The sequence below is a fragment of the Camponotus floridanus genome, unplaced genomic scaffold (assembly GCF_003227725.1).
Source record: "Camponotus floridanus strain SB8 unplaced genomic scaffold, Cflo_v7.5 scaffold14, whole genome shotgun sequence".
NCBI classification, from domain to species: Eukaryota; Metazoa; Arthropoda; class Insecta; order Hymenoptera; family Formicidae; genus Camponotus; species Camponotus floridanus.
The window spans coordinates 1,073,912-1,093,295 of NW_020229259.1; the positions used below are offsets into that span (position 1 = coordinate 1,073,912).

At 34.7% G+C, this 19,384-nt stretch overlaps 1 protein-coding gene across 2 annotated transcripts in view; it reads right to left on the reverse strand.

Moving 5' to 3' along the window:
- The window catches only part of LOC105252926 (myosin-I heavy chain), a 35,296-nt gene extending 16,123 nt beyond the window's left edge, over positions 1 to 19,173 (reverse strand). For both annotated transcript variants that reach the window (XM_011260594.3, XM_011260593.3), the window contains exons 1-3: positions 18,566 to 19,173; positions 12,109 to 12,215; positions 6,788 to 6,850 (exon numbers count right to left, since the gene is read on the reverse strand). In XM_011260594.3, the coding sequence (XP_011258896.2) occupies positions 6,788 to 6,850; positions 12,109 to 12,215; positions 18,566 to 18,593 (198 nt within the window). In that variant the 5' untranslated portion in view covers positions 18,594 to 19,173. The remainder of the gene's footprint in view (positions 1 to 6,787; positions 6,851 to 12,108; positions 12,216 to 18,565) is intronic.
- Positions 19,174 to 19,384: the final 211 nt, after the last annotated feature.

A 19,384-nucleotide genomic window follows, 5' to 3' on the forward strand; every position in this document is an offset into this window, starting at 1 on the left:
GAATGTTCGTTATTACAAGATGCACTCGCCTGGAATTTTCACGGTATGATAACGAGGAGGGTGCGACAAAACAAGCGTCCCTCGGCGGTGGGAAGATTAATCGGCGCGGACGACGCGAGCCTCGGCGAAATCGGAATTAATGAACGAAACGGGAATTAATGAACCGTTTCTCGAGGCAGCGTTTGCAAATGATGTCGCAATTTTCCTACGCCATGGTGTAAAGTCATGCTCACGCTCCATTTCCTTGCGAGAGTCTGACAGTCCGACAGCTCTGAAAATGTTGAATAGTCTGGTCCGAGTGAAATATCGTGCCTTCGATCGGCGCGATAATTCCTACTTTTCTAATATTACTATCTAATCTTATCTTTTATTACGTACTATCAATCTCGATTTATTATATAATATATGTAATAATATAATAAAAATATAATAAAAAATATAATAATAAATATAATATAATATAATATAATATAAGATAATAAAAAATATAATAATAAATATAATATTATAATATAATATAATATAATATAATATAATAAAATATATTTATTATTATATTTTGTATACATATTATTTTATATTATTATATGATTATACTATTTTTTCTATTGCTTATTTATTTTTTTCTAATATTTCTATGAATAAAAAATCAATCGAGTCTATCAAGTTACGTTAAAAAAAATTTTCTTGCTTCTCGAATCTACAATACATTATATCATTTTAATTTTTATTACAATTTTATTATTATAATTTTGTATACAATATATAATTTTAATTTTTAATAAATTTTAAATAATTTTTGCAATATTAGTTTTTGCATTGCTGATATCAGAGCGATATGAAAAGTCTCGAGCACATAGCGAGTCACTTTCAACAGAAATGATCTCGGCATATGATTTGTGGAGATGGCCTGCTCGAGATAAGCCGCGACGCGGTCTGGAGAACCCTTGAGAAAACAAGCGGGGATATAAAAATACGCGTGAAAGGACGCGTTCCAGGTGGCGGCGCTCCGGAAGTTTCGACGCTCCTTCTTGGAAGAGAAGTAAACTGTATATGCATTCGCACATAAATATTCGCCGTGTCATACAACGTTGTTTATAACATCGTATCTTCACGCTTTGCTTAATCTTTTAACGCTGGAAAGTCTAAACTTTGCACAATTTGCCACCAAAATTTCGTTGATCAATGTTTCATATTCAAATTTCATAATATACTCTTTCACGAATAACTCTTCGTATCATGTCATATGATGTTATCATTGTTAAATAAATTGATAAAATCAAATCGATTAGAACAGCATTGAAATGATATAAAAAGAGATATGAGTTTCTGGATGTGTATCGTTTAAACACGTTTGACATTTGACGTTTAAGGATGCGCGATGTTATTTAATCAGCATTGCTTTTTTCAGCCTTAAGTCTCTTGTTGATATATCTGGTGGAAGCGCAAAAAGGGATGTCGATTCCTCGTTCCATTTCGTTAGTGGGTCACGTCCATCGATCAGTATCGTTCGAACGAGGGAATTGAACGCGTGTCAACACGCTCTGATAGAAACTTGTATAAGATTTTTGTTCTCTTTTTTCCACGAAACACAGAACAAACGGCAAACATAGTAATCTGCCGAAATATTTAGGTCGATCGATTAAGGTCGATAACGAATTTGTTTGTCTTAGTAGGGTCGACAAACCCTGTTTCCCTTTACAAAGGAGGGTTCGCGATAGGCACTTTGAAATCGAGTCTGGAAATGAAACACGTCGACCCATTTTCGGTACGTCAACCTCTTTGATTATTGCAGGTGTTGACTATTCATTAAACTATCCAATGTGAGGTTCAATCGATTGACCTAAATCGAATTACACAACTTTAATCGTTCAATTGGTTCTTTAAAATCCGATTTGTTTCCACACGTTGTATTCCTATTCTATTTAATTTGACTTGGGATTTAATTTGCATTTACAAAGAATAAAATAATTGTTGATTTAAATAAAATAAAATGTTGATTTAAATAAAATAAAATGTTGATTTAAATAAAATTAAATAATAATTGTTGATTAAATAAAATAAAAGATAGATGCAGATTTGTATATACAATTTTTATCTGTATAATTTATATTAATAATAATAATTGTTCGTGTAATCAGCTATGCAATCGTTGTCCAATACAGTTAATAAAAGACTCTATAAGAGTCCTCTGAACATTCTGCCCATTAATATCGGTAAATATTTGCGCAACTTTGATTGTGGGTTTACTATGAATAGCAATCATTTACCTCGACAACAATCCAAAGATATTTGCTTACTTATCGATCAATAGAAAGCATCATAATATATATATACCGATATATTCAATACATAACGACATTTATAAAAAGAAAGAAGAAGAATAAAGCATCGAACTTAATTATCCTTAATTCGAAAATCGATAGTAGACTAATAAAAAATACATTTTTTTTCAAAATTAATCGAATTAATTAAGAGCGTCAGCCTTAAAATTTTTACTTTACAAAAAATATATTCGATAGTATAACCGTATAAAAGAGCATCATGAAATGAAAGATTAGTCAAAACAATCCAATCTAATGCATTATTAATATTTCAATTAGTTAATTAGTATTATTAACGTTATATGTATTAATTCGTAACATAGTTATTTAGCAGCGATGAATAATATGAAGAAAACAAATCTATGAAAAAATATATAACGTGAAAAAAATATAAAAAAATATACATTAATATGTGATTAATATATATGAGGAAAAGAAATCTAATCGTTTTCTGCTGTATAATTTTTTATTTTATCTATATTCTGGTGTAATTTTGCAAGTGTAATAAAGAAAAATTGAAAACTCAATTTTGTCAAAATGAAAAGGCTGGGCTTTGAAAGATTGAATTTTGCTGCCGCGAACGCGTTAGATGGAGCATATTTATCGTCATCAAGAGTGGCCTCGAGTCCTGTCAGAGCGTGGTTCGCGCCTAGATCATAGCGATCTCGATGGATCGAGGATTCAGCAAGGGTTCCTCGGGGAGAAATGTGCGAAACTAGCGGCTCCGAGGCGAGTCCACGGTGAGTCCCGAATCCGATCCGCGTGCTTCGGCGCGATCAATAACTCCGGGCGTGCACCACCACGGTGTGCCACCCTTTTCCTTCGAGCCCCGGCAGGGGTCCTCGGTTGGCGGTACCCCCGTTTTGACCTTCGCAATCACGCATGATGCCGTAATTTCCCCGCAAACTTCCACGAGCGCGCAAGACTAACGAGCCGCGTAATAAAATCTCTGCTTGGATACAATCGATTCCTTTCCTCCTCAAATGTTTTTTCACATTCATGTCCTACAATCGTGCATCGGTCACCGGCATTTAAAAATTTTCGAGATACAAAAACACGAAAAATATTGCGAGAGTATGAAAAATGTAATATAACGGAGAAAAAAAGAATACCAGGCTACTTTCCCTCTTTTAATGCGTAACCGAGTTTAAGGGACGTCCCTTTTTTTTAAAAATTCCACCCCCTCCCCCTCCCCCCTCCCCAAACGGACGCACGTTGCGGACAAAGCGCTATAAAATGTATAAGGCATCTCGAGCGAGCTCGTTCCCAAATGCGAGACAAAGTAAATTTTATCGCCGCACTCTGACGATTCCCACCGTCCAATCCAATTTACGCTCGCATGCATCGCTGCACGGTCGCTTCCCGCAACGCAAACGCGCGCGATTGCACAGAATAATATTTGAAGATTTTCCTGATAAAAAAATTGAGAGAGGCCTACCACGAATGTTGGTTTAATATAAAACTTTTTTACGTGGCGAATTATTGCAGTAGAGCTTCCTCCCCCTTATCTTTCATACTCCACCGAATTATAAGGATGTACAAATGTTAAAAATATTAAAAGTGTACAATTATATATTAAAAATACTAAAAATATATTATAATATAAATGGCAGTGATGCCTTCTACTCAAATATCTATAATATCCGATATAACAATTAATAATAATAATATTATATATGTATGTAAAATATAACAATAACAAATGAGTAAAGTTATATATTAAAAATACTAAAAATATATTATAATATAAATGGCAGTGATGCCTTCTCAAATATCTATAATATCCGATATAACAATTAATAATAATATTAAATACAGGGTGTCCCAAAACTCATAATCAATCTTTCAAAGACAGATTCCTGGGATCATTTGGAGACGATTTTTCCTCAGCGAAAATGTCGATGAAGGCCATCATTTTTTGCATGTTCTCCATTTTTGTCATCATATATCTTTGCAATTAAGCCTTAAATTAAAACTCAATTAAAGTAAACTCTATTTAAAATTAATCGAAGAATGTGGTTTTGTTAATATTTTATTTCTGCAAAGCTTAGATTACGAAAAACCCCTTATTTCCAATCACTTATAATTCGAAAATTATTAGTGCCTCGACATTTTCGTTAAGGAAAAATCGTCTTCAGATGATCCCAGGAATCTGTCTTTGAAAGATTGATTATGAGTTTCGGGACACCTTGTACGTATATAAAATAATAATAACAAATGATTTTCTGGTAACATTTTTAGCTGTTTCTTATTTTAAAAAAATATTGCAACTTGTTATATTTCAATCTTATTCGAATATTCTCTCAATTTAAATTCCCTTTGATTTATTTATAACCAGACGATCTCCTTTCCTTTGAACTTGTCTCTCGCGATAAAATATTTTCCCTCCTGCCTTTTGAGTTTTAATCAAAGTGCCTGCCATCAGTCGGCCTCCCAGAAATAATTCGCCCCTGATCGCGAGCGCTCCGAGACATAACTATCGACGATGAGTCTGCGGTATACGAGGGAGCGAAGCCGCAGCATCACGCGCACCCGAAAATAGATGCACCGGGGGAAGGCGGGGAGGGGGGAGGGAGAAGGGAGGTGAGTTGCTCGGTTATCGAAAGCATGCACTTAGCGTGTTCCGCCGGAATAAACGGGGAGAATTTATCGTCGATAACTCCCCGAGGACCCCTCCGAGCTTCGTCGGTTCTTCTCCTCTTCGCGATAAAAGTCGCGTTGCGATTCCGCGCGAGCGAATCGATGAATTCCGCACAAATGAGCGCTTCGATTCAACTAATTGTTAACGTTATCGTTATCGCCACGTGGAGGAACAAGTCGAGCGTGCTATCGCACGGGTTTTCGCTTCGTCAACGTGACCTAGAAAAAACCGCCGTCCAAGACCAGTCGTTCTCGTCGTTTTCGCGAGTTATCTCGGCTCTAAGCAACGTCGCTGCTTCCGTTTCCTGTTTTCAGGCCAATACGATAAAAGCATCCTGCCGCGGTATGCTTTATGCGGGATTCGAAAGTTGTCCATGGAAAAATTCTTTTTTTCTTTGTACCACGAGCATGATAATTTTGCACTGGTGTACGCAAATTGCACGTGATGAAGTACATTGGCAGACAGAATATCTCACGATATAATATAAGTATATATTTATACATATAGTTTTGAATTTTTTGTCATCTTCTTAACAGTCATCATTTTAACAGTCAAATAATAAAATTAAAAACATGAAAAAGAGAAGTATATTATTTTTAATACTTAATCTTTTTGTTTTTATTAATTTAGATTACTTGAAACTTTCTTGCTCTTGACAAAATTAATTTTAAGCGTTTTTACTTTTTTACTATAATTCTCCAAAATTTTCCGATGTATGAAAAATAATATAATTTAATTCAGAAAATTAATCTATAATTAATTTTTTCATAAATATATGTATAAAAAAAAATTAATTTTTCCAAAATATTTAAAGTATGTAATTTTCTATCGATTTTTAATTTTCCACTGAATTTTCCAACTTGATTAATTTGCAACTTGAACGAGCTGCATAATATCCATTTAAGCAGGAATGTTTCGCGAAAAAGTATAAAAGGACTTTGTTAAAAAAGTTAAAATGCTACATTAATGTCACATTATAAAAAATATTTGCAAGTTCACTAAACAGGTCGCAGCTGTCTCTGATTTTCGCAATGCATCGTTACGGTAAGAGCAATGCCGTATGCAATAAGTGCATTCTCGAACAAGAGCGAAAGATTCGAGGCAACAGTTTTAATCTTTCAACGTGATGGCAGGGACGACATCGGTTTATTTTCGCTGGAAGATTGACGCGTGCAGCTCTCTTTTTCAACTTCCATCAGCGGCGGCATCATGCATTGTCTGATATTTACTATTCTTCAGCGGTACTTCCGGTTTTTGTCAATCGCAGGAAGCATCGTACGCACGAACAATCTATCGGGCTCAGCCTATAGATCACATCGATATCATTGTATTGTGACTCTACACGCTTTCTTTCGTTCTGTTTTGTCCAAATCAATGAAGTCGCATCATAAATAAGCAAGTAATTTGTTAAGATGGAAGCAACGTTGATATTATGTCTCTATATCGTCACATCTTGCATAATATAATATAATCTAATAATTCTCATATTTATATTTCATTCTATTATAATTGTTCTATTATAATATTCTATTATAATTCTCGTGGTATTTTCTTGATATTCGATCGTAATAAATATTGTCGATTAATAAATATTATTAATTTTAATTAATATCCAATCTTGATATATATTTTAATTATTTTATATTATTTTTGTAATAATACAAGACGAGCTAGAAAAGAAAGAAAGTAAAAATATCACGTACAAACAAACATTTCGATGATAATGAAAATTTCTCTTCATTTCCACTGGCTCTAAAATTCATTTTGTAATATTATATGACCAACATGCGATTAAAAATAATGTAATCGAATAATTACTCACATTTGTGTAGTAGTCCACCTCCTTGTAAGGATTCACAGCCACCAGAATGGATCCCGTGTACGTCTGTATAAAGTGATAATGTTTGTGCTAAGGAATAAAGACTTAAATAACACTTTGCTAAATATATATCCATTTTACCACAGCCCCTCCATTAAATATTAAAACTATTATATCAATATTAGCACAGAAAGTGGGCGTCATCGATTGAAAATTGCCGTTGACATTTTTCCGCGTTCATGGACATGACATGCTGCCCTTTACGTACAATGCGATACACTTCAATGTAGATTCTCGATTGATGCATACAAAATAGACAACAAAAGCTGCACCAGAAAAACTCGAACCAGGATAAAAACACGTGACCTTTTTAGCTTACCCTAATTACGATCGCTCGTATTCCCTAATGATTCTGTTTTGTAAAGCGTGAACAGAAAGTTGTGCTAATTTATTTTTATTGCTTCGTCCTATATAAAAGGAAAAGAGACATTTTCTCTCTTTCTCTTTTTATTAAAATAAATTTTTATTTAATTTTTATTTAATTTAACAAATTTTATTTTATCTCTAATTTATTCGTTATTCTCACAAATATGATTTAATGAATAAATACTAAATTAGAATTCCAAAATAAAATAAAATAAGATTTGCTTTAAAAATTCGCGAGGAAATATATTTTGATTAAATTTCCTTTCGACTGCCAAATTTATTTTTACTTTCAAAACTGAAAATGTTTAGTGTTTTTATCTGGCAATCCAAAGGCTATAAAATTTAATTTGCAAAATTTAAATAATCAATTTTAATATCCCTTGTGTCGTGATATATAAAATATTGCTGTTAAAATTAGAAAAATAATAATGGATTAAAACGGGCTCCGAATTGTATCGCACGATCGTAAAAATATCATCACAGAAATATCGAAAAAGAGGAAGAGAAAAGACGGAACATTGCTCTATCCCTTGCATAATAATTTGAGGATGACATGTTTCCGTCGACCGGGAGAGAGGGTTCTATAATGACGTCACACTCCAGGGGTTATCCATGGGGGGATGACTCATAACTGGATGCTACACCGTAACAGAAAAAAGGGGAGAGTACACCTATAACCGAATACCCTTCTGTAATATTTGAGACGAGCGAAGAGTCATGATCTATGTTCGGAGATTCAAAATTCATATTTCGACCACCAACAGATTAATCGTTGAATTCTCTTTCGCCTAAATTAATATTAAAAAAATATAATATTAAAATAAATAATATCAAAATAAATATAATATAAAAATATTTAAAAAAATATCCAATATATTAAAATATAAATTAAAGAAATAAATTTATAATTTTCTGAAAATGGAATCTAAAAATAAAATATGGTAAAAAGTATATGTAATAATTTATAATAAAATGAGAATATATATGAAAGAATTAATATAAAAAAAAATTTTATATGATTTGAAAAAGTTATGCATTAGATATTATAATATTTAGTTATTATTACAATCTTATATATAAAAAGATAAATATATATAATGACAAGATAGCGAAAAAAAAGAATATAAACAGATATTTTTCTTCTTTCCATATTAAACTTTCCATATTAAGCTTTTATGAGACATCACACGGTGCGTTTATTTTATATTACATTTTATCCTTAATCTCGAAACAAATGTCTAAATGCATACGACGTTAATACATCGTATCGCATATAGAACCTAGTGACCCGTAAGTGGTTGCGGGGTTCCCAGTTAGAGTCTAGTTCAACCTCTGCAAAAGCCCCGTTATTACCGGCGAGAGAGAGCCCAACAATTTAATTAACTCCGCGGACACGCCTCGTGTAGCCTATTGGTAGCTTCCTGATTTACGTTCTCGGCACAGAGAGACTAAAACCTCAAGCTTAATTGCAAACAGTTTGTCTATTTGCCGAAGAGCCTATTCGAGAGATGAGCAAAGAGCGAAAGATGGACCTCGATCTCCTTTTCTGCAGGAAAGATATCGGTCGGTCGGAACTTTCAATTTCCTTCGCGAGATTGCTAGCACATCTCGAAACTACACTGGATCGTTATAATTAGCTTCGATCGTACTTTAACGAGATTTCAAATCGAAACTACCAATAAACAGAAGGAAGCGAAAGAGAAAGAGAGAAAGGGAGAGAACAATAGTCGATTGGATAATCGCTTTAAACACCAAAAAGCATTTTTACTTTCGGTTTCCTGAATGCTTCGTATGTAAAAAATACGGTATTATTGACTCGGTTATCTTTATCGATTATTCACTATTTTTATGTCCAAGGCTTGGGACTAATATAACTTGGGATGAAATACATTTTCAGTTTATGCTGACACAATTATTACGAAAATAAATGTACGAGTTAAAATACAACAAAAGCGGTTATTACGCTTTTATATTTAAATTACATATTATATATTAATTATTAATTACATATTATATAAATATATTATATATTATTATATATTATATATTATATATTATATATTATATAATATTAATATATTATATATTATTATTAATTACATATTATATATTAATTATTATACATACTTTAAGTATAAAGAAGTGAAAAAAAGACGAGAGAGAAACACGTACAAAAAGAAAGAGAGAAAAAAATAATATAATAAACTTACTAAATTTTCTCTAATTAATTAAGTCACTTGCGAAAAAGATCATTTCACCATTTCTCTCCTTTCAACAATCGCGTCCTAATGTCAGAGGTAATCTCTCTCGCACTACGATTAAAGGACAATAACAGCGATCGTCAACGAAGATGATTATACAGAATCACGATTACATTTTAATTTAGTCGAGCATGCAAAGATCGGAAAGTGGCTCGAGTGGAGCTTCGTCGATGAACCGAATGTCATTCGTCTCTTTACGCGTATTTTTTTTTTCGCATTCATCCCTATTCGTGCAGACACGGATACTCACGCAGGGGTAGCTCGCTCTCTCATTAAGCTCTCTCGCTGGAGGAGCGCTCTTGAGGCCAGCTTGAATTGCACTCGTAGGCGGAGGTGGACGCGAGGGAGGAGAAACGGAGGGAGGCGATCTCTCTATTACCGGGTGCAAGAGAGTAAAAAAAAAAGGCGATACGCGATGAAGAGCGAAAGGGTGAGCGTCTGGGAGGGTCACGCGAGAAAAATCCATCGATGCGAATAAATTAGGCCACTCGCTCTGAAAAGGGTTGCTGGAGACTGATGAGGCCAGACGGTAAGAAAAGCGCTTATTTGTCACGCGCGATGGATGACTGGATGACTTCGGTCTTGTCGGTTCCTTAACCCCTTATCCGAGAGACCTACTTTCGCTGGGTTACCCAGTCTTCCAATACTATCGCGACGGTTTTGAACGTAACAGATTTAAAATCGCGTGTTTCCCGTTTTGTTAAATAATTAATATAAATAAATATTAAATATTATGAATATTTAATATTTATTTATATTGATTATTTAAAAATAATTATAAATATAAATATTAAATAATTAATATATAGAATACAGATAGTTGTTGAATTTCACCCCATTTGCTTCAACGAGACTCACAGCATAAATTGCAGATGCAAGTGGCTCTCGAGATTCTTTTTTATATTTTAAAATAGATGGCCAATTTAGGCAAAAGACTCGCGTGATTTTAATTCACAAGCCGACCCGTAGCTTTTACATTTAACGTAGAGGCGTTTTCAACTTGGCCGGCAGCAAGAGCTGTCTTTACCAGCTGCGAATCCCATTCGCGTCCATGACGGCGGCAAGAAGTGGTCGACGACGGAGATTCGAAAGGGCCGTTTTACGAGCCGTTTAATTTTTCGATTACATCAGGCGACAAAAAAAACACGTGCGTTAGTATAATACTGATCAGGCAAAGAGTTTAACTTCTGAGAAACATCTCCCGTTTCTTGCAGCCTTTTCATTAGAATGAATCACTTTCTAATTAAGAACAGAGAGAATCTGACGAAAAAATTATAGTAAAATTAGAAATCATTTTACTCTTTGTTTATTTTAAATTTTTGTTTAATTTATAGTTATTTATTTATACTTTGTTTAATTTATATTACTTTGTCAAGTTTTGAATATTTTTTACTTGTATAAATAAAAACGTATAATTATATTTGCGAAATATTTCCTCCAACATTGTATAATTGATTTTGTGGATTCATTAAAAAACAGGCTCCGGAAAGATATAATCATGTAATTAATAAAATGCACACGTAATCCGCGGATTTACTGCGATATATCGCGACCTACTTTTACATTCGCTCTCTGGTTTATGCAAATAAGAAACGCTACTAACTATTAGCATAAAACAACAATTTTAATGTAATTTGATGCACAAATATTTCAACGGCATTGTTATTTCGTTCAAAAAATTATGCATTGCAATAAATTCTCAGCAATATAAGACAGTTATCTGCCGGCTTGTATCACTTCAATCTAACATGCAACAAAAGATTAGTCTAAGCACATCATCCCACACGCTACTCATCCGAACGATTATTGTCGCGTACACGAGGAAGCGTCCACTAACGAATGGATTGTCGACCTAAATCGCGTTGTCTTTACCGAATATTTTATTCCTCTTAAATTTTATTCCTCAATACATGCATAATACATTTTACTCCGAGATTCGATAATTATTTTATTCAAAAAATCATCGTTAACTTCATCGATGAGGGAAAAAGGCCTCGCGATTCATCTGCATATTGGCGAACTTGCTTTCGGGGGAATCAAGGGGGATCAAGGGGGACAAAGGGGGTTGACAGTGGGTCGTCGCGGTGTCGGTCGTTGGGTCGTTGGCAAATCCAAGCCTACGAAAGATGAATGGGTCTAGCCCCGGGGTGGTTCGCCAGCTGACTGGAGTTGTCATGGCAACGCGGCAACCCAGGAACGACCCTGCCCACCCCTGCAATATTTATACGCGTCCATTCTTGCTGTCTTTCTCGACCGATTCATTTTTCCCCCCCGACTCGCCGATCTCCTTTTCAGGGCAAGATCGGTTAGTCTCTTGTCGCCCACCTGTCTACCCCTCTGTCTATCCGTCCATTCGAACGAAGAGATAAACGGAATCGCGCAAATATTATGTCGCTATTAAGTGCGTTTTATCTCCATCGGAGCCATATTTGAAACTTATATTTCCTCATTTAGAAAATGCGCTCAATCTTTGAACTTTAGAAACAAAATCGAATTAATTATAATCGTGATAAAATCATTAATATTCCCCGTTATTAATTTTTTTTTTAAATTTTGTGACGTTTCTACTAGATAAAAATTATTGCTGAATAAATTTAGAAATTATTAATTGAGAAGAAAAGATAAGAGAAAGGATACATATATCTGGTCCCTGCTATACCGAACTTGAAGGTTCCGATTAATACCAGTCTCATCGATGTCGCTGATAACTGTCATATCCGGCACGCCGCATTCGGGGCTTGAGCCTGAAAAGTAAGAAAAAAAAGATGTTAAAAATGAATTATAAAAAAAGAATTGTAAAATTTCAAGTGTCATTGATAAAATAACATATTAAAAAGATCTTATCTAGCGCTCTTTCTTATATTTAACGATTATTACTCTCGTATATTATTCGTTTATAATACTTTTTCAGATTCGTCACTTGCTATTCCTTGATTTATATGATTTCTTAATATAATTGAATTTTTGTTGTTGTAATAATTGATATTTAATTTTTTTTTAAACATCATTTCTTTAAATTTTCTCTTAAACATTAAATTTGATATATTAATAGTAAGCACAAAAGATTATAATTGACAAAATCATGAAATTGAATCTATTAGTAATTAACGATAGGTATCGCATCTTTGCTGATTGCACGACACTTTGGGCTAATACTGGACTTTATCTAGATTACATTTCTAGAGCGAATTCTCTCTCACACATCAAAGGAAACCGTGTTTGACCACCTGTTGTTTGGCAAGTGCAAGTGACAATTATGCCACTTTGAGAGCAAACAGTTCGATAATTTCGTCCACTCTTTAACGTTCGAAAATTCTCTCTCATCCAGTTGTGCAAATTATAAAACGTCCTTCTCTCTTTTGTTCATCCTCGATTTTACTTGTACATTAACATATTCTAGATTTTTAAAAATAAATTATATTCTGCATGTATTAAAGTTGATGCGAGCAGTTTACGATATTCTACATTTTTTTCATTACATATATCCGTCAAATAAATATCGTAAACAAGACTGATTTACAGGGGAATGATTTTATTGTCGATCGTTATCCCGTCAGATTTTGTTCTTCCCTGCCTCGAAATCAATTTGCGACAGCGATGGTGTGACATGAAACGTCTCGAAGGAAATCAATCATGTGGTTCTCGTCTCATCTCGACGGTAGTCCACGTGCCGGCAGCGAGTTTCTCGATCCGCAAGGTGCGTCTCGATGTGCACATGCACCTGCGACCGCACCTGCACTGTCCAGCTGCCGCGGTATGAATTTCAAGGTCGTGATTAACGGGAATCTGTTATGGATCCGCCGCTAACTATCGGCAAATTTCGCGATTAACGATTCGAAATGCAGTTATGCAGCTGCGCCTTTTCTAGCATTCTATCGTGGGGTTTTATTTGGGAAAAGTCATAAAATGAAAGTCGAATCTGTTATTTCCGTTATTACCTTAATCTATGAGTAAAATCAAGCAATTAACGTGGCATAATTGGATAGTGACGGCATCGAGTTAAATAATGATAATTCGGAAATTTATCAGCTAGAAAGTGAAAGAAAGAGAAAGAGAAGGTGAGTAATCATTTAGTAACATAAGATTAAACGTATGAACTGCAACAAATATTTAGGAAGTCACATATATCGAATGTATTCAGATATATATTTATAAAAAATTTATTACGCTATTTTATTTATATGTATTTGTAAATTAAATTTCTAAAAAGTTAATTAAATAGTCTGTGCATGTATTAATATTATTTTTTTCTTTAAATTATACTTTTTATTATAATACCATTCATTCTCTTTCTTTTTATACGCTTATCCCTAACTCGCGATAAAACAACTATTTTGGAGAGATTTTTATTTATTCCTGACATCATTTAAATATATTTACCTTGAATATCTTTACATGAAAATTAACTTTATTCTTTCTATCGCATTTGTATACTATGCACTTTTTTAATTTTCCTACAATATATTGTAATTAATTATTAATTAATAAATTATTATTAATTATATTATAGAATATAATTAATTTTTCTATAATCTAATTAATTATATTCTATAATATAATTAATATAATCGTCTAATTTCCTTTCATTTAAATTATAATTGCCGTAATGCATTAGAATTAATTTTTCATTTTGGAAAGTGATGACAAGTTCAAGCTACTAATTTATGTTTCAAGAATTTATCTGATTAGCATAATATCGCAATTACTTGTTATGGCACGGCTCCCTATTGATATTAAAATTCCAAAAACTGCGTTAGTACACTTGAATCAATATGTTAATTTTATTAATTTCATTAATTTACTTTATTGCCAATATCTTCTCGAAGAATGTATCGATAAAACCTAACACTATAAATTATATAGTAGTCATGTTTACAAGTAGAAGACATAAAATATTCCATTAAAAGTCGTCCTTAAACATTTGCATTTTTTAACTAAATCTGAAAGTATCAACAATTACAATTAAAATTCAATTTGCACATCATTCTCAAAGTTGAACTTGACGCAAATAATTCTCCCAACTATTAATTAATCTTTATTAGATACATCTTTTCATTGTTCTCCTTCCGAAATTGCTTCTCGTAGAATTAATCCTTGATTCTCATCACGAAAGAATCATAAATCACGCGTATGAGATTGGAATATATCGCAAGGAAACATTGCGCGGAACAAAGCGTAATCACCAACAATTGCCAACCGAGAAAGGGAATTAAAATGCACAACTGGCATGGGTAACACATGACGCAAAGCCATGGGTAATTACATCGTGTACATGCGGCATAGTAGCTGCGATGGTGGTAGTTCCTGTAGAAAGGAGCACATAATTCTCACGGGAACTTAACCGGGCCAGAGGACACGCGCCCCTTTGGATTCGCGTGACGGAAAGGACGAGATGGCTATCCGTATGTTTGTCGTATCCCGAGGCGACGAAACATTCAGTCACACAGGGTATGTATCAAAAGTCGTTCGATTCAAGTATATTCAATTTTCTCTTTTTTCTTCAATGCAAATTTTCTCGACCAAATCGATTTTTTCGCAGCCAAAATTCAACGTTCTCGATCGAATTCCATTCTATCGGCGAACAAATTCTATCTATCTTCGGATAAACAAATTAATTTACAAATCGCGAATAATAATAGTACACCCAATCGATTCAGCATCCAATTTAATTATCTATTTTGATCGCGAACGTAACTTGATTTAATTTAATTCTTCATTTTAATTGAATGGACTGGCATGAATTGTAATAAATGCCGCTATAAAACGTGTTTGAAATTGATGGAAGAATAAGATTTTATCGTCCTTTTAAAAAGACTAATTTAAAATAATCAGTTTGCCGACTAATTTGAATAACTCTGCATTCTTCATTTTTATAATCGCTTTTTCACTTCTAATTGTAAAGTTCTAGGAATTCAAGATAATTTATAATTGGGTGAAAGTGCGACGTTAACGTCAGTTAGCGATAAAACTAGTTCCGCATGGTCATTTTTTCGAAATTAGAGCGTAGAATGCGATGATTCACTTGACGAGCATACCAGGAACCTGCTCTCTAGAATGTCACCGATGACTCATTGGTCCTGGAAAACGAGATCCTGACGATACGCGAATACATTTCTCCCGGGGAAAGTTTCTTACGTCGAATCAAATTTCCTGCAAAAATTACTACTCTGAGAAATAATATCAACGATCAATGTTCGGACTTTATGTAAATATTTTGTTCTCATCTAAAAAAAAAAGTCCGGCGAGTTATATTCCGTCAAAAAAGAGATAAATCAATTACAATGTATATTAATTAATTTACTTATCATGTGTATGTTACATTTATATTAAATAAAAAAAATTTTTGGGAGCTCGCGCGCGTAATTAAAATAATTGACGACATGATTTATTGAACTTTTCTCGTTTATTTTCTACTGATGACTCTAAATGGAAAGTATAACACGTAATAATAATTACATAATAAATAATGACATTTTATATAATTGTTGAATTTAAATTTAAATTTGAAATTAAAATTTTAATATAATAATAAAATAATAGAAGGGTAAAACCTAGTATAATTTGTTATGTCAAACTGTCGTATCTCGCATTTCACGTATCGATGCGGCGTCTTTTATAAAGTTTCATATTATATATGTATATCTCTGTGTGTATCCTAAGATATACATTGCAAGCACCTTTATCAGCAACAGTGATATGTTCGATAAAGATGTGAATGCCGTCTGTGTGCGTACAATACTCGACTAACATTTCGGCAAGAATTCTTTCGCGATTTTATATACGACTAACGTGGACTTTTCATGAATTCCTTTCTATTTTCTAAACAAGACTGACACTTAATATAATTTTATTTAATTCAAACCCCTGAGTAAGGTGTAAAATAAAATCTCACTGCGATATCTCGTCTTCAATATTAGTGAATATAATTAATATAAGATATATATTGACTGTAAATATTGCACATCAAATTGCAGCGATTGTCACGTAATTACGTTTCTTTTAACGTTAATAGTACACAAAAGCCAAGTATCGCGCTAACGCTGGTCGTTGATCTCGCGAACCTCGCTCGTGGGCTACTCGTGTTGGATTTTTTCCCACCGCTTTCTTACGTTCCCTTGACTTTTGCGTTTAATGGCCGTGTGTATGTACATACGAGCGTGTCAGAGCGAGGACACGCGAGAATTGCGCGAATCGATTGGGCGTCGAACCGGCGAAAGTCGCCCCGCGAACTTGACATCGCGCAGTCAATCAGCTGCCAGACGAAGCTCATACGCCGCCGCTATTATCCTCGTCTTCAATCGACGCGAACTGATCATCCCTCGAGATGATCCCTTGCGCGTAAACAGATATATGTATAAATTAAAAAAAAAGAAATTCCTGATTTTTCCTACATAATAGATACATTATTTTTATTTAAAAAAATAGAAAATAGAAATATATGAATAAAGAATTGCTTTTAATTTTATTATTTTAATATAATAATTATAAGGATTTTATTCACTTTTTTCTTTGATGTAACAAACTTATACCCAATTGTAATTTTTATATTATTAATTTAGAGTACAATAATTTTTGTGTAAAAATTTATTCTTAAAAATCAAATTATTCAATTATTACTCATTTTAATTATGATTGGAACACTAATAATTTTTCTTCATTTTTCTAGTAATTTCTAATAAACAAATAAGATTTAAATTTAATTGAATACTATCAACATCATTTTTAATAAATTTACTTATATTAATTTCAAGTAATAAATTAATTTGTTAAATTTAATTATAAAAAATATAATTTTCCTGAAATTAATTCAACTTCTAAAACTAATGAATAAATTTCCAAAATACTTAATTCACAAGAATATCTTTTAAATAATTTTGCAATTTTTAGAATCTCACTATTTAAATACCTTACTTCAATTAATCTTCATTTTTCTAGTAATTTCTAATAAATAAATAAGATTTAAATTTAATTGAATACTATCAACATCATTTTTAATAAATTTACTTATATTAATTTCAAGTAATAAATTAATTTATTAAATTTAATTATAAACAATATAATTCTCCTAAAATTAATTTAACTTCTAAAACTAATGAATAAATTTCCAAAATACTTAATTCACAAGAATATCTTCTAAATAATTTTGCAATTTTTAGAATCTCGCTATTTAAATAGCTTACTTCAATTAAAAGACGCCCGTTTCATTCACGGTCGCAGTAATTGTAGGAAAAAGACACGAGGAGGGATATGAAAAAGCTCGTGTGAAAATACTCGAGCTTTTTTCCTCTATTTAACGACGAAACCCAAATAATGAATAGCGCTTTTTACCTCGCGATTCTGGATATAGCATGGCCATAGATTCTCGGGACGCGTATTTCTTTCTCTCGCCCGATGAACATCGGAAAAACACTTGTGGTGAGACGAACGTTCGCGGTAAGAGATGTACGCCCATTCGATCAGTATGCCGAAAACGAACGAGAGGGAGGAGCGGAACTGAAGAGAAGTGTCGGTGGTCGTTGCGAGTCGCGACGCACGACAGGCAGAGCGAATCGAATCGATCCTGCATCATTATATTAGTACCTTCGGACTTCGCGCTCCCAAGTCAATTCAATCGGGCTCTTCCAAAAATAATGTACAGGCTCATTTATTTTTCACCCTCCAGAGAGTAATTATTTGAGAGAAATTCCAAATTAATAACACTAAATAATTCTAATTCATAAATATTAGTATCGATATCAAATCGCAACAGCTGACAATGTGAAGTTCGTTTGGAATTACTTCTCATTCCGGAGCGTCACCGATGCGTTTCCTCAAAATTCAGATTGTGCGTTATTTCCAGGAGGGAAGAGAGACGCGAGAAGGGTAGATGAGATAGCGAAGTACACGCAACGAATCTATTATTATGATCGAGCCGTGCACCACCTAACAACCACCTACCCGCCCCCGCGGCAGGGTTTCAACCACCGGGAGAGCGAGGGGAAATTATACGGAACAATTTCGGGGCGGGGGCGGCAGATGGTGGTACGCGCTCCGGGAAAAGTGTCACCAGGAATAAAAGAAGGAGACGACAATGAAAACTGAGAGGAGGACTCACCCTGCGAAGCGAAGTGCTTAGCGACCATGATGATGCGCGCGTGGCTCTCTCGTCACGAATTTCAGAACATTATATCCTCCTCCGCACGACGGGTAACAACCCCTCGGCGCGAGCGGGCGAGAGGGGGGGCAGCCGGAGGGGGCGACGACTCCACGGCGTATCCCGGCGTGTCCGGAGCGACGCGAACTCACCACCGCACGCACGCACACACGCACGCCACGGATGCAACGACAGATGCGCGCGAGGGAAACGTCACCGAGAGAGAGATTATCGCGAAGGGCTGTGTCTCTCTGTCTTTCTCGCTCCACCTGTCAAAATCACATGTTCGCGAGTCCGCTGCCTTCGGAGCGAGAGGAGCGCGCGAGCAGGAGCCAGGAGCGTCACCACCTTTCTCGGTGCACCGCCACCACTCCGTACGTGTACCACCACTGTACCGACACCAGCACAAACACCACCCGCGCACCCAGCCGACCGGACCCAGACGAGCGACACACGTGCCCGGACAGTTGCCACCCGACTGACGCGTCCACCGCGATCCCTCGCCCTCGTCGTCCGCTTCTTTCTTCCGCTCCCCTACCCGATCGTCGCTATCACCCCTACCGTTCTCGCCCGTTTCGGAGAACGAACTGCCTCGAATCGCCCCTTCCGCGGGCCGCGAGAAACGCGAGTCGCGCGCGCCATCTGCGGGGATGCGACGCCAGCATTTCGGTCGGTAAAGAAGAAAACTGTACGTTGGAAAAAAGTTCCCCGATGTCGGAACGACGAAACTCTCTGAAAGATGGCGGGTGATTGACAAATTACACATGCACTCTTTTTTTG